The sequence below is a fragment of the Eurypyga helias genome, unplaced genomic scaffold (assembly GCF_000690775.1).
Source record: "Eurypyga helias isolate BGI_N326 unplaced genomic scaffold, ASM69077v1 scaffold34613, whole genome shotgun sequence".
Lineage (NCBI taxonomy): Eukaryota > Metazoa > Chordata > Aves > Eurypygiformes > Eurypygidae > Eurypyga > Eurypyga helias.
Genome location: NW_010243643.1, coordinates 1 through 15,778, shown reverse-complemented (window position 1 = coordinate 15,778; position 15,778 = coordinate 1). Strand labels below are relative to the sequence as shown.

The window sequence follows — 15,778 nt, the reverse complement described above, 5'->3', positions numbered from 1 at the left end:
TGATAAATAGTTTCAAATTATAAATATTTATACTTCAAACATTTGGACTTTCTTTCTTGAAATGACATGCTGTGGACTCTGATTAGAAAAATAGCCAAAAAAGCTATTGTCGTTGTTCTAAGGCCTGAGTTTTGGAAGTAATACTTCCATTGTGCCAGTGTGCATGTGCATTGTGACTTCCTGTGATATGAAATATTATTTATAAAAATCTTCCTAAAAGAACTTATAATTGTTTATAATACTGACATGAATAGGCTTCAGTAGCCTTGTTACTATCTGTTGTCTAACGTAATTTCAACAGTTCTTGCCTTTCTGAAACTAATGTCAAAGTATTTCACAGTGCACATGCTTTGCAGTCTAACCATCCATTGAGATCCTTTGACCTCTCTTTGTTTCTGTTTTTACAGGCCCAGCAGGATTATAAAGATTCCTAAAATTCTTTTCTTTCCTACAGGGCAATAAAGTTCTATGTAGTCCCTTACCAGCAGTTTTGGTGTGTTCCCTGCTTTCCATCCCTAAAAATTTGTATGGTTTCAGCAGCAAGCCAAGGTTTTTAGTGAACCCTTCTACCATTCTCCCAAATTATTTTGCTTAAAATATTAAAAGCAGTATTTTTTTTGAGTAATAGTTATATCTGAGCCAGTACATCAAATTATTTGCTATATGTCCATAACTATGTTCCAGTCTGAAGAAATTAATATTGGTAACTTCATTTGCAATCAAAGGCTTCATTGCATGGTCCTTTCCTGGTTTTGTTGCAAGCATAAATAAAATCTTTATAGTGGAGTCAACAGCACCATCTTCAGCTAAAGCTGCATGCAGCTTTTCGACAAAAGTCATTAGTCCCAAGTGTTTATCATTTTTCCAAATGTTAACTATTTATGTTGAAATTTTCCATTTCTGGCACCTGCCTTGAACTGAGTAATTTAGAAAATTTCCATTAAAATGGTTCAACAGTGGAATAGTTGAATTGTCTTTTTCCTTTCATCACCTTCTTAATTTGGCGGCTGCACAAAATTTTTTTGGTCAATATAGTATTTTTACACTCTTCCAGAAAAATACATTATGCTTGAATTAAACTGTTTGATTGACATAACATTTTACCTCTACTGTTTCACCTTTTAAACAAAATACTTGGAAGTAAGAACTAATTCATAGATAAAATAGGTGTAGATTACAACATGGAGATTGTATTTTCATCTTTCTTCCTTTCTATGACTATGATTAGGTTATTCAAGTGGTATCTGTGAAATCCAAATTTAAATCCCTTTCTGATTGATTTGAAGCAGGAATTTTACCTTGGTTTTCCTTTTTTTCCCAAACATGTTGTGCAGGCATTGAAGTACTTAGTATCAGTCTTTTTATGGATACTGTTCCCTTGGCATAAAATACTTCAGTTGTTTATTGAAACAGGGACTGGAGCACAGGTATCATTTCTCAGAAATTGCAACCCAAATCATGAGGTCAGAGAGTTATAGTTATATTATCTCAAATGCAAAAAAAGCTTTGTATCCTATTATACCGTGTGTGTTTAGATATGTTACCTATAGAATTGAGTCTCTGAGAAAAATGAAAACTTTTTTCTGGGTGATGTTCCACTGAATGAAAGCAGTGGGTGCTGCAAACACATCGGTGTGGACGTCACCGTGCTTGCGTGAGTGAGTTGACCTGCATGACTTAGCTGTTTGCGTTACTATGCTTCTGAGGTTGGACTGTGTCTGTGAAATGGAGATGTTTCAGGTAAGTGATGGAAAAACTGAACTCATTTTCAAGTGCATTTGTAGTATGACTGGAATTAATTAAACACAGGTGCCTTCTGCAAGGTGTATTGTATCATTCTAACTCTTCAGAAGCATAGATAAAACCAGCATGGAAAAAAGGAGTGCCCCTGTACAGTCTCTCCTTAGTGTCAAGCACTTGTAGAATGCTCAGAGCTAGTTAGTGGGAAAACAGGCTCTTAAGGGGAGGATTAGGATAAAATGGCATTGGAACTGAAGTCAGACTTAATTTTGAAGACACCATTCAGAGACTTGAAACAGGTTTCTGTGATCACCCTAAATCTAGAAACGTTGGCCATTTTTTTACTTATAACTGTGAATGTTAATGTATTTTATGTTAATTATCTTACAAACCCAAGTGATTTCCCTACTCATTTTCCTTTTGGCAAGACCAGAGGGGTGCAGTTTTTATTGGCTTTCAACCAATATTACAATATACCACAATCTTCCATGTTATTTCACTAAGCCGAAATTCACATTTGCTATAAAGGCAAATTGAAATGTATCTCCAGACTAAGTTATTTTACCCAAAGACCCAAACTTGTTTTGATTGTGTTCCTCAAGAGCAGGGTTCTTTTTATGTAAAATAGTGGTTTATTCCAACCCTCTGCTGTATAAAATGACACTGGAATCTTCTATCAGTCATTTGAAGAGTGTCTTGGCTCAATACAAAGCCCTGTTTCACCAGGTAATAACGTAGATTGAGGCTGAAACAGCATTTTCCATAAAAAGAGTTTGTTTCACAGTTGGATTATCACATGAGTAAGACTTTGCTTGCGCGTAAGTTAAGATTGTTATAGATACAGCACACCTCACAAACCACAGAAACAGGGAAATTGAGAACTATCATCTAATATATGCCCACTCCTCCTTTAAAAGCATATACTTTTTTCATCAGAGTTGCCATACATACTGGCATGACTCCATTTTTGGTTTTACATTCATATCCATATATATATGAAATACATACATAGCTATGCAACTAAATTATTTCTACCATATTTCATAGCTATTTTTGAAGTTATTTTTTTTACTGCAACAGAGTAAAATGTTCATGAATGTAGCTAAAGGAGAGGAATAGAGGAAAAAAAATAACGGTGCCTGTCTTTTAGTTTACTGCAGTTATGGTAATAATAAAATGTTTGCTTGCAGAAAGGGAATGGAAGACAAAAAGTTTGTGCGTTCTGGTCTGCTATATTATACTGTGATAGCTTGGTATTATCAGAGATAGTATATACTGATGTCTCAAGGGGGTGTTGGGAAACCTATTGCTTTCTCATCCAGACTGAAGTGTCACTGTCCAGAGTAATTCTACCCCCTTGAAATGGCAGAGCTGTGTTTTGGGGTTTTTTTTAAAAGCTAAAATTTTGTGAAGTGGAAAGCAAAACAGAATTTAACTACCTTTTTCTTCCAGTATTGTGCTTCTGTCCTGGTAGTCTCATGGTGGCCTGGGTACACAGAAACCTAATAAATTATTTCAGGGTTTTTTAATATTAATTATTACAAGCCTGCAGCAGCATTTCTGTGGTATTTAGTAGCTTGAGCTTTGCTGTGCAGTTTATGCCCAGTACTGACGTATCTCCACAAGGAAGTATGGCTCACCAAGTGGGAAATAAAGCATTAAACCAAACACCCAGAATTCAGAGAACTGGAATAAGCAGTCAATAACTAGGACACAGAGGATGGAAAGATCTCGTGACAAGCAACTTCAAGAATTACGCTGTTTCAAACAGTGGCAAAAAAAGCCAGAAAACATCACCCTTTAAATTCAGTAGGCTGTTTAGGGGAAGGTAGATGCTGAAATCTTGTACATGTTCTTATAAATCATATCTGTAAATTTCTTAAGAGGAATGTATGTCTTGAAAAATACCTGATCAAAAAAATGGAATCAGTGAAACAGGTAACATGTAACAGTCACTAAATATTTTTTTCAAACAAATGATTATATTAATGAAGTATGTAGTGAATGTTGGCAGTTACATGAAACTGCTTCATTAAACTTACTTATAGAGTGGTATAAATATATGTTATTAAAAAATGCTCTTAGATATATGGCTTAACTTTTAGGTTCCCTGTGTGGAGTCAGGCTTTGGACTTGATGATCCTTGTGCATCTTTTCCAACTGAGGATACTCTGTGATTCTGAAGGTGTTTCTGTGTCTGACCTCTAGGATTTCCTAATATAAATCCACCTTCTGCCTTGGTTGCTGCTGTGCAGTGCACAAGATGGAGTGGAATCATGTTAAAAACTGTTCCATCTTTGCAATTTGCATTGCTGGAAGAAAAAGTAATGTTTTCATAGACTGCAAAAATGTATGCTAATTTTTCCGCAAGTCAGAGAGATCTGGTAGGACAGTCCCCCAGCAGAACCAGGGGTTGTTTTAAAAATCATATTTACATGCTGTATGTTGTGGGTCTGTTAGGAGGTATGTACTAGTGAAACGGTATTAATAATTTTTTTCTGATGCTATAGCTCCAGTTCATTCAAATCTGTCAACCCTAATGTTTGTCTTATTTGTGTATTTGCGAATAAGAATAAACCAGGAAAACAGACTTTTCTAGAAGACAAAGAAATACGTTCCTCCATCAGTTATTCTTCTGTTCTTTCCCCATAAATCAGACTTTGTTTCTGAAAAGGATAATTTTGGGTCCTTGAGTCTCATCATTTAAGACCTTAACAATCAGAGAGAGGAAGGATTATTTCTTTGCTTTAAAATGAAGAAAGATCTCTCAGAACAATTTCCCTTTCATTTCCATCTCTAAAGTATTGTCTGGAAATACTTCATCTATGAAATATTTTTAAAATCAGCATTTCTCCTACAACCTGCAAATTCCAAAGAAGTGAAAATGGATATGTTGCAGCTGATCTACATTCTCCTTATCTGGGGAAACCAAAATGACATTGAATATAAGAGAGATTGTAAATAACTCTGAACTTGCTCATTAAATTATGTAATTACATTTTATATTCAACATTAAAATGAGTATTAGTTAAGACGTTAGGAAGGTCTAGAATTCATATTGCATATACATGCCCAGTTTTTCTCCATGCCTATTTGCCTTATGACAGTTTTCAGTTCTGTAGTCCTGTATTATTTTTACATGATCCCATCTCTTAAATTTCCGTGGTAGATAGTGCCTCCTCAAAATAAATGTATTACAGGGTTAGAAACAAAAAAGGGACTAATGCATTGTGGTGGTCAGTACCTCAACATTTAATCATTTCATAATTTTAATAGTATTTAAAAACTAGCATTATGAACTCCACTTCTGGAGAAGAATGAAGAGGTTAGTCTGTCTGAGTTAGGCACCTGGAAGAGGGATCTTGAGAAGCAGCACTCTGAGTATTGAGATGCTAAATTATTAATGGAAAGCAACAGGGAGAAACGCTTATCTGAAAACGTTTCCTACCTCAGGACTTTTTACGAAGTGGAAGCCAGAACTTGAAACCCTGACATTCAGTGTTCAGCTCACTTTTCTTTTAAAATCCTGCAGTACAGTATGGCTCACTGAAGTGCCTGAGTGCCTACCAAATTGGAAACTCGAGTTCTTTTTGTCCCAGGGAGTTAGAACCTGTTTTTCTAGCATCCTGTGCTGGTTTTCCAAACAGGCAAATCAGGTCCTTTGAAATAGGTTCATAAATAGCTGGTTTCTGTATCCTAGATAGCTTGGGGGGAAATCAGGCACCAAGGAGTTAGCCTAGGAAAGACAGGGGTGTTTGTAGGAAGCTTTTCTCTGGTCATCCTACACCTCCATTGCTGCTTTGGTGGTTTTGGCACAGTACAATCAATCTCTTGTGTAACATAAGCATCAAAATCCTGCCTCAGTGGCATCTGCTTTCTCGGATCTGCCCAAATCTGTGAAATGAGTATCATTTAGTACCGCATAGATTATGTTTTCCAAACTTGCGTAGAAAAGAGATCATTAATTTTCTCATGGACTTTCACGTTCCATAGTTGGTAACCTCAAAACCAGTGAAGGTGTTTGGGTACCTCACTGTGAGGCAGTTTTGTATCTGTGTGAACATTGGTGTCATTTACTTCACAATGAACATGAAGGGTTCATTATATAGACACGCATGTAACACACAGAGAACTCCTGTAAATAAACCAGATAAACTTAAACAAAAAACATCAAGTGGTGTGAGAGGGGAGGGGCCTGGGTTTTCAGAGTAGGTGGCATTTTTCCAGCATTTATCTTCAGAAGAGTGTTCCTATTCACCTCTTGGAACTGTGAACAGTCAGCACTTTTTTTGCAGAAGATGTCAAATACCCATATAGCAGCAGCTCTTCAGTGCAATAGCGCACCGGCGGAGTCCTTTGGCAGAAAATTCACGTCAGGTTCCCTGAAAATGTACTTGTTGTTCTTTCATTGGCCTCATGAAAGAAGATTTCTTACGCTCATGTTTTCCCTTTGTTCTAGGGCTTTACTGAAATGAAATTGCTTGACACAGCTGTTCTAAGACATACAAGTGACCTCTTTAACTCCTCATAAGTTTTCCCTTTCTTAGAATACCAAGTGTGTGCACAGGCAGGGTTTAGATTTCATGCATTAGGACATAAGATAATGCAGACAACAGTCAGTACAATACACTGTACTTACATAACAGGAACAATATGCAAATCCAGAAAATAAAAAGATAGTACACTCTAGGAACATTTTTGTTGCCTTGTCATCCTGTAATATTCTCACAGATTAAATCCAGTGAAATCACTGCGATTTCCAGGTTTATTTCCCTGTAGCTACTGACCACTAAAAAAGAATGAATAATTGTTGAATGCTTTTGGAAGTATCCAGAAGTAGTTTAGTTACGCATTTTTACAATAAAATGTGACATTCACTTTCATTACAGAGTAGGCTAGTAAGGGTAACAAAATATGTAAATATTTTAATGAGAATTATAAGCATCTTCAATGTGTGAAATTATTAAATTGTATGATGCAACAAATGTAAATTAACTAAATTTGTATGAACTAAGTAAAATTTGGTACGTATTTAAGTGAGAAATGTTTATTTTTTAGTTCTTACATTATTTCTGGAGGTTGCCTCAGCTGAGATTTTTTGTTCCCATGAGGTTTTGTTTTCAAGGAGAGTAAAATTATATATCATGCAGGATCAAGTCTATTTTCAGCCTCTTGAGCAAAAGTGGCTATAACTTTTTTGATCTTAATCTTTAAAAGTTGCAACTTTTCTTGCACCCTCCAGATTTGCCAGTTTAAGCTAATCTGCTATCAGAATGGGGTTTTTTAAATTAATCCTTACAAATTTTTCCTCTATGCAATTTAGTAATTTTAGAAACAGATGTTTAGATATACAGGTGCCATTCCTAGATTAGACAAGAAGTAAACCTGACACTTGTAATTTATTTCTACTGCTTTTTTCCCATCTGAAAACTTCAAAGTTTTTTCTTAAATTTGGCCTCGTACAGAAAACTCTGAGCATATGCCTTTTCCTTGTTTGGTGAAGTTCAAGCAGAGATTAACAGTATAATTTAGCCAAACGTAAAGGTTAATAAATAACTACCCAAATCATTATTTATCCTTTTCTTTTAGAAGGACATCAGTTTGTATAGATTTAGTTTGAAAATGTTCCCCAAAGGGTTTGGTTATTTGTTTTTCTATTTAGTTTCTTTATCTCAAATCATAACTATGATGGAAGACTGCACTAACCTCTGAACGTTCAGTGCAAGATAAGTTTTAATTCAATCATTAAAAGTCTTTCAGGACTCACTAAGCTTCTTTTTTCTGCATTTTAAAATATTTATACAGCTATAAGCTCTGCAATATTATGGTATAACAATTCTACTAGAATAAATAAAGTTTTACTACAAAAATATTTACTTATTCACTAATTAATTTTATGCATTCTTTGGTAAGTTTTCAAAATGTTAATTCTATTGTAATTTCCAGGGCATATATAATCACTTACCTAGGTCAACAGATTTTGGTACTTGAAACATTTTCCATTTGAAGTCACTAATGAACAAAACCACTTCATTGCATAAGATTGCATATCTAAAGCAGCTTCTCTTAGTTTTTCACAGCAGTTTTTTCCAACATAGGGTTTAAAATCGCTTAGCTGCTGAGTTGTGTGGAAGTGAACTTAACAACAGAGTATGAGACCATGAAAATAGATAATATGCTTGTTTCCCTTTATATTTAGGTGGTTTTTGAAATCTTGTACTTAAAAAAGCATGTATTTTCAACCGTGTCAGGCTTCTCAGTGTTTGGATGGAAAAGTAAGAGTGAAGAAAATGCCTGTATAGTACATACATAAACATGTCCCAGTGGTGATTCACATGGTGCCAGTTGTTCTTATTCATCACCGCATTACAGTTTGACGAAGAAGTTGGGGGAGTGGATGGGACTCACATATGCCCTTAGACCTGATCTGTCCTCATAGATCAGATGATATTTTCTTCTTTCTGAAAGATGAGAAGAGGAGGTTTCACTGGGGGGAGGTGCTAATCACTGTGATTATGATAGCTGAGAGATGTTTTCTGTGCCATGAGAATGTTTAAATCCTCATCACTTGTGGCACTTTGTATGAAAATAAACATATTCAGCCTAGTATTATGGAAAAAATCCAGTTTTTGGGGCAGATCCACTGTCAAATCTGCAATTTAATGGATTATTTTTCATTTTGTAAACTCCCTTACATGTTAGAGTACAAAAACCGTCCTATGCCATAGGGCAATCTGGAAACAGTGGTGTTGTTTAGACAAATCTTCTTCTTTTTTTAATATTGTAGAATTGATGTAAAACTGAAGAGCTGCAACAGTTTTAATCCTACCTCTGAATTTCATGCCCAAACCACATTGTTTTCTTTGCAGTTGAACACAGGTCAATTTTGTTTTGACGGAAACACTCATGGTGCTATGACTCCGAGTTCTACAAACACCAGGCTCAATATTGATTGTGTTTGAGCCTAAACTCTCATTAATGAAACATTAGTGTCAGGAAAAAAAAAAAAATCTGGTAAATAGAGCTGGCTGGGTTTATGCCTGTATTTCAGAATCTTCATCAAGAAGTCCAGGAAACAGATGATTCGGAAAGCTTGTCAAGCCTTGACAGCCTTGAGACCGGAGAAAAAAATGGAGATTACACAACACCGAGTGAATCATCTTTGACAACACAGTGTGACTGTGCCCTGTACAATCCAGAAAAATTACAGACTAGAAATAATGGTTCGCTTTGTATAGCTCAAAGTACTTTTTCTACAACTATGCATTTAAATAATTGTCTGAGAAATGCAGATTTGCAGAACTACCACAACTTACCTATTCATGAACTTTTAGCTAAGCATATTGCTGAACATGTAAACAATTCAGAATCATCTGCTTCTCACAGATCTGGAAAAAGTCCTGCAGAGTTCTCTACCTCTGGTAAGCAAGAAAGCTCTCCAAGTAATGCATTTAGTTTCCTGCAAAATATAAAAGGAGAAAGAAACAAGTCATCCTCTGGAACAGCTAGCGCATTAGCCACTGCTCATCCTGTTTTCAGTCCTAGCAAAGCCTGGGCCAGCCCTGATTCTGTTCCAGGAGAAAGACTTCAGGATCTGATGCAAGATCAGAGTTTTAAAATGACCCCACAAAAAAGAACTGTATCTGTGCAAACCTCCTGTCAACCTATTGCAACATCTATAATCTTATTTCCTAATCAGGGATGTTCCACTGGCATTCCCAGCACTGCTGATATGTTACCGAAGGACAAAAATGTCATTACACAGTTTTTAAAAAATAACTCAGGAAAAATGACTGAAGCAAAAGAAGAAAATATTAAATGTGTTGATGATGTTAATCCAGGATCATCTTTATCTCGGGACATACCCAATGCCTCAGTTCTGTGTGATGTTCAGCAACAGAACACCAAAGAGGAAGAAGAGGGAAATATGATTGAAACTATATCTGTGGTGTCTGATAAAGAGTTTAATTCTGGCACCTCTCCACAGCACATAACCCTGAAAAACAATGTTTTTGAAAGAAAAAGAGCAAGGTTAGTCAGAAGTATCTTAAAGAAGTATTCTAAATATGAACCCAGTCATTTCAAAGCTGTGGTTGTGAACCGTGAGACCGGTTTTGGAACTCAACCCATGTCTTCGATCAGAGACAGTTTGGAACTGGCCAAAATAAAAAAGAAAAGCACAGAAGATGAAAAATGCAATAGAAAGCTAAGATGGTGTGATCAAATTAACTGGATAACGACTGAAAATCATGGAAAGTGCTATGAAAAAAACACCAGTGAAACACCACCTCCTGCCCAGCTGCAACATGTTCAGACTACAAATAATGCTCCTAAGACTAATTTAAGTATTGTTCCTCAGCCTTCAAACCCCATGTTCATAGCAAATCATCAGGAAACCTCTCATATATCAAAGCCAAATGTTAACACTGAAGAATCGGACAAAGGAGACACATCTCTGAATGGACATATGCCTACTGGATCCTTTTCTGCTAAAAAAGCTTGGATGGTGTCAAAAGATGAAGAAAGTAAACCCCCAGTATGTGGCAATAATTCTAAAATTAATGAAGGCAATAAACTCAAAAATAAGGCAAAAATGACTAGAAGAACAACATCTGTAAAAGCCCAGTCAAGTTTTATGCCCAAGAAGAGAACAGGCACTGTAATCCAACCGCAGTTGGTCGCTGAAGCCAGCAAAGCTCCAAAAACTCCAAGGAAATTGCCAGCACCTCACCCACCATCTGCACCTCTGCCGGGAAACCGAAGTGGCAGAAACGCAGCCGGCCCTGGGTGTCAGCCACTGCTGCCTTCACGGCTTCAAGCTGCCGCCACGAGCTGGAATGATGTAAATGAAAGGCATGTTTTGTTTTCAGATTGGGTTTTAAATCAGAACGGTACAGAAAACAGTGAGAGCATTACGTGTAGTCCGGACTTGGCCACTGCGATACCTACACCTGGCCGCAGCCCAGGCCAATACGAACCTTGGGCAAACGGTACTTGTTCTGTGAACGGTGTTCAGACAAGCGCCTGTCGAACTCAGTCAGTAACTTGCACTGAAAGAAGACCTGTTAATGCAGAAGAGGGATTACATCTCCATCATACCCCAACAGCTGGAAAAACAAGTACCTCCTGGCAAGCAGCTTACGTTGCCCGAGCTCCAAAAGACTCTGCTACTGGTAAGAGTCATGTTTCTGGGTTTGGGGTGGGGGGATGTTCAGAAAAAAAGTCTTTTCCAATTACATCACAAATTTGTTTTCAGTTAAAACATCCAGCCTTTCATCCATTCACACGATACAGCCAGTTTTAACAAGTTTTCACCATTTGTCACTGTCATTTCTATTCTAGTGGTTCCCAGAGGCCTCTCAAACGTTGATTCCCTATGTTTAATAGCTCTCTACAATTTTAAATGAAAAGGAAGTCTTTTCCCTGATATTATATTCCTGATTAATGAGCAGATGTGGCAGGTGGTCAAAATAATGATATAGGAGGAAGTGACTAAGTTTATATGAGCAAGTTTTACAAGGTAACTGGGAGTCATAGATTGTTGTTCAAGAGTCGCTGCCACCTGAGTGTGAAAGAAATGTAGATCTACCATGATTTTAAAATGCTGACACTATATATGTCTGGAATTATTATGTTTTAGTCCCAGTAAAACAATTAATTCTCAAAAAAAAAAAAAAATCAAAACCAAAGAGCTTCTACTGGACAAATTTTGCTGTGTTGCAAAATATGTCTGATTTATAAAGAATTTTTATAAATTTTAGGACCAATGCTGCATTTTATTAAAAATTAACCTTAGGGACAATATGATGCAGAGATTGATTTGTAAGATAGAGGAAAGATGCACATGAAATTTTGGGAGAATAAACTTTAATGTCCTGGGGTTTACATTTCTATATATGTTTCATTCTTTTTTCATTGCTTTTCCATTGCCTCTGGAATTCTGTGCCCTGGGCACCGGTGTCATCCTTGTGCTTGTAATTTGTACGGTGTATGCTGGTTTGCTTCCCATCGAGGGTCGCAGCAGGAGGCAGAGCTCCTGAAGCTGTAAACCCTGCTTCAGGTACGAGCAGCACTCCAAACCACCTGAAGTGCTGGGATCGCCCTGAGGACTGGCCATACAGTTCAAAGATTCTTTATAGCAAAATAAGTAATTCCCATAACTTAAAAAAAAAACCCATAAATTTCTAGTTTTACCTGCATGGTTCTAACTATGGAGTGATTCAGAACAGCTCTGTTGTGTAAGGGCAGAGGTAGGTGAATATTCTTGGCCTAAAGCAAGGGTGGGAAGTGAGAAATGTTATCTGCTTGTCCATTCCAGTTCAAAGTCAAACAGATGAGCTTAAGTTATGTGTGACTTCGGTTAACCTACTTGATTTTACATTAGAAATGAATGAAGTCCCGCATTACCATGCCTCGCCTCCAGCAGAGATAACTTGCCCCTTGCCTGCCCTTATTTGCACATCAGGTCAATGCATCAGGAGATTTACCGGCTCAAAGTTGTGTGCATTGCTGATACTGTCACCACTTTAAATGCCACATCCCCAGCCCCACTCTTTTAGAGGAAGAACTGAGAACCTCTTTTTAAAATCTGGGTGGGTGGCCCTCTCTCACTATCTAGTTAAGATTTTGTTTTGAAAGTCTTCTTTATTTTAAATACTCTCGATAACACTCAATGACTCGCTATTATTTGTTCTGTTGCCTGCAAATGCACATAGGTCCTTACAGTCGTTGTCTGAAGTCCTGAGAGACTGAATACTGCATTGTCCTTGAGTGTAGTATCTGCTGTGGCACTGCTACAGCGTTCAGCGAAGTCTGTGAGGGCACTGTAGAAAATGTGATCTGTTGCGATGCTTGGCCAAACGTCCAGAAAGACTAAATAAGAACGAGATGAATAAATAAAACTGTTGTCCATGAGGATCTTCCTTTAAGTGGGCTGCCAGGCTTCAAGTGGTATTTCTTCTGGCTAACATATATTATACTGTAGCTGGATGTTAGAACTGTTTTAAATCCTTTGGTGTTCAGTCAGTCAAATGCTTTGAAAAACATTCAACCTGTGACAAATGTAGGACTAATTCACAGAGTTAAAACAGGTTGACTGCTCAGTATCTCATGCCCTTAAAGATACTATTGCTCATTATATACTTGTCTTGGATTTCTCAAAGGAGTCTTCTCCTAGGCATATATCTAGCATGTCTTGCAAACTAATTGTGTGATCCACCTGAACAGAGCAACTTTGGATTCTATTTTTTAGAAAAACATTACTAATATAACATTACTAATTACTAATTACTAATAACATTACTAAAAACATTACTAATATAAGAGGTTTCTTCTTTTCTTCTTTTTGAGTTTTCCCCTGTACACAATATAACGTGATAACGTTCCCTTCTCACTTGAGGTGCTGTTCAGCACCACACGTCCCATTACAGTAATTTGCATATAACTACATGGCAACCTTCTAAAGCTAATATGTCCCCTGGTGCTACTGATGGCAGCAGCCTTGTGACGTGTTTCAAATCTGGTTCTAGGATCAATGGTTGTTTATTTTTCTGCAAATGATAAGGAGTCTGCTTTGATAAATATCACTGTAATAACAACTAAAGAAATAAAATTCCATTAAAATCACTAACAGACCTCTCGGTCTATTCATGAACTGTACATTAAACTGCACTTGTAAATATTTATTGTGTAAATAAACAGGTAATTTATCTTCCCAAGTATAAATTAAGTAACTGCATTTACAAATGAGAATATAATATCTCCTTGGATATGTAGATTCCTGACTTGCACATGAAAATGTTGATTTGCCTCTCCAGGTTGTATTCATGAAAGTTTAATTAGGAACTTCATTTTAATTTTGAAACTTGATGTTTTAATTCTGAAAATGTATCATTGCACCAGACAAAACAGATAAATTTGAGGTACAGTGTCTACACTGTACCTGTGAGGCCACACCTGGAGAACTGCGTTCAGTGCTGGGCTCCTCAGACCAAGGGAGACAGTGAGATGCTGGACAGAGTCCAACAAAGGGCCACAGAGATGGTGAAGGGAGTGGAGCATCTCGCCCATGAGGAAAGGCTGAGAGAGCTGGGACTGTTCAGCCTGGAGAAGAAAAGGATATAGAATCACAGAATCATAGAATGGTTTGGGTTGGAAGGGACCTTAAAGACCATCTAGTTCCAACCCCCCTGCCATGGGCAGGGACACCTTCCACTAGACCAGGTTGCTCAAAGCCTCATCCAGCCTGGCCTTGAACACTTCCAGAGAAGGGGCATCCACAGCTTCCCTTTTCCTGTCACTACAGGCCCTTGGAAAAAGTCCCCCCCAGCTTCCTTGTAGCCCCTTCAGGTACTGGAAGGTGCTATAAGGTCTCCCCGGAGCCTTCTCTTCTCCAGGCTGAACAAGCCCACCTCTCTCAGCCTGTCCCCATAGCAGAGGTGCTCCAGCCCTCTGAGCATCTTCGTGGCCTCCTCTGGACTCACTCTATGGTCTATGTCCTTCTGATGTTGCGGGACATGGGGGATCTTAGCAATGTCTATAAATACCTGAAGGGAGGCTGCAAAGAGGACAAAGCCAGTCTCTTTCCAGTGGTGCCCAGTGTCAGGACCAGAGGCAGTGGGCACAAACTGGAACATGGGTGGTTTCCTCTGAACATCAGGAAAGACTGGTTTTTACTGTGAGGGTGGCAGAGTGTTGGCACAAGTTGCCCAGAGACTTTTTGGAGTCTGCATCCTTGGATACCCAAAAGTCATCTGGACATGGTCCTGAGCAACCAGCTGTAGGTGGCTCTACCTGAAAAGGGGGGTTGGACCAGATGACCCTGAGATGTCCCTTCCCACCACTACCATTCTGCGATCCAAATAACTTGCGTGAACTATTACATGTTTTCTGCGTGGTGCTATGTGATCTTAACAAATGTTAAATCCATTAAGGCATAAGGTACAGCATCTTGGCAACAGGTATTTACTGTGTGGGACAATTAGACTTCACAATTATTCTCTACATGGAACTTATTTTCTAAAACATTACTTTTTTGGCACATTATTTGATATTTGTTATATGACGGTTCAGTGTTCATTCTCCCTCATACTTGGTAAGAGCATCTTGTATCTTTGTACAGACCATCTTCATTGTCTGGGATACAAAGTGGGTCTTCACTTAACCTGCTTATAAATGTCCACATGCGATCCACATCCGTATGCCATAGTCCTATGCTAACATGAAATTAAATACGCCTTAGAAGTGCCTGTTTCTCTCTTTTCAGTGTAAGAAAATACATTTAGTGAGCTCAGATGTAAACACACATAAGGTAAATGTCTAAATTTGGACAGAGACATTTACTCAACATTACAACTTTTGCTACTACTATCTTTCTCACGGGTTTACACATTTTTGGTTTATTTTTGTATGCATGTCATTTAAGGTATTGTTCCTGTTACAAGAGAAAAGCAGGGTTTTGACAACCATGAAAATGAACACAGAGCTTTTTTGGATCACGGAAGGCAAAGTGTAGCCTCTAAGAAATGGAAGCCTACTCATCATGCACAGGTAAATATTAAATACTAGAAAAAAATAAAAGGTTATTTACCCTCAAAATGGAAAGAATTTCAAGGATATCAAAGATTTGTGCAACGTCACAAAATTTTGAATCAACGTGCTTGATCAGCTTCCTGTCACTGCTAATGAAATGAATAAAACCAACTCGCATGCATCACTGTATTAGCATACACTAATATTTTTGCACTTGGAAATACTTAGTAATATGAAATAATAAATAAAAAATGTTCAAAGCAGTATAGTTAAATTTCACTTAAAATATTCTTATCCTATTTTTGATAGAATTCATTGTATATTGGCCAGCTGAGTCCTGTTCAATCTGCATCTGAGCCGGCACAAAGTATGATTAACACCTGTAAGTGTGATGCAGGTATAGTAACACACCTCAGTTCAATTCTTCGTTATACATAAAGTAGTGACCTAATATATCCACGGTGTGGTGTCAGCTGTGTCTTCTGAGGCTCTTCAGAGGGATCTGAAT

At 37.6% G+C, this 15,778-nt stretch overlaps 1 protein-coding gene across 1 annotated transcript in view; it reads left to right on the top strand.

The window, feature by feature from the left end:
- Positions 1–15,652, top strand: part of KIAA1377 (KIAA1377 ortholog) — a gene marked incomplete at both ends in the record, with an annotated part of 17,432 nt that extends 1,780 nt beyond the window's left edge. The window contains 3 exons of the mRNA XM_010149508.1: positions 8,792–10,913; positions 15,164–15,288; positions 15,580–15,652. Coding sequence (XP_010147810.1) covers positions 8,792–10,913; positions 15,164–15,288; positions 15,580–15,652 — 2,320 coding nt within the window. The remainder of the gene's footprint in view (positions 1–8,791; positions 10,914–15,163; positions 15,289–15,579) is intronic.
- Between the last annotated feature and the right edge of the window lie 126 nt (positions 15,653–15,778).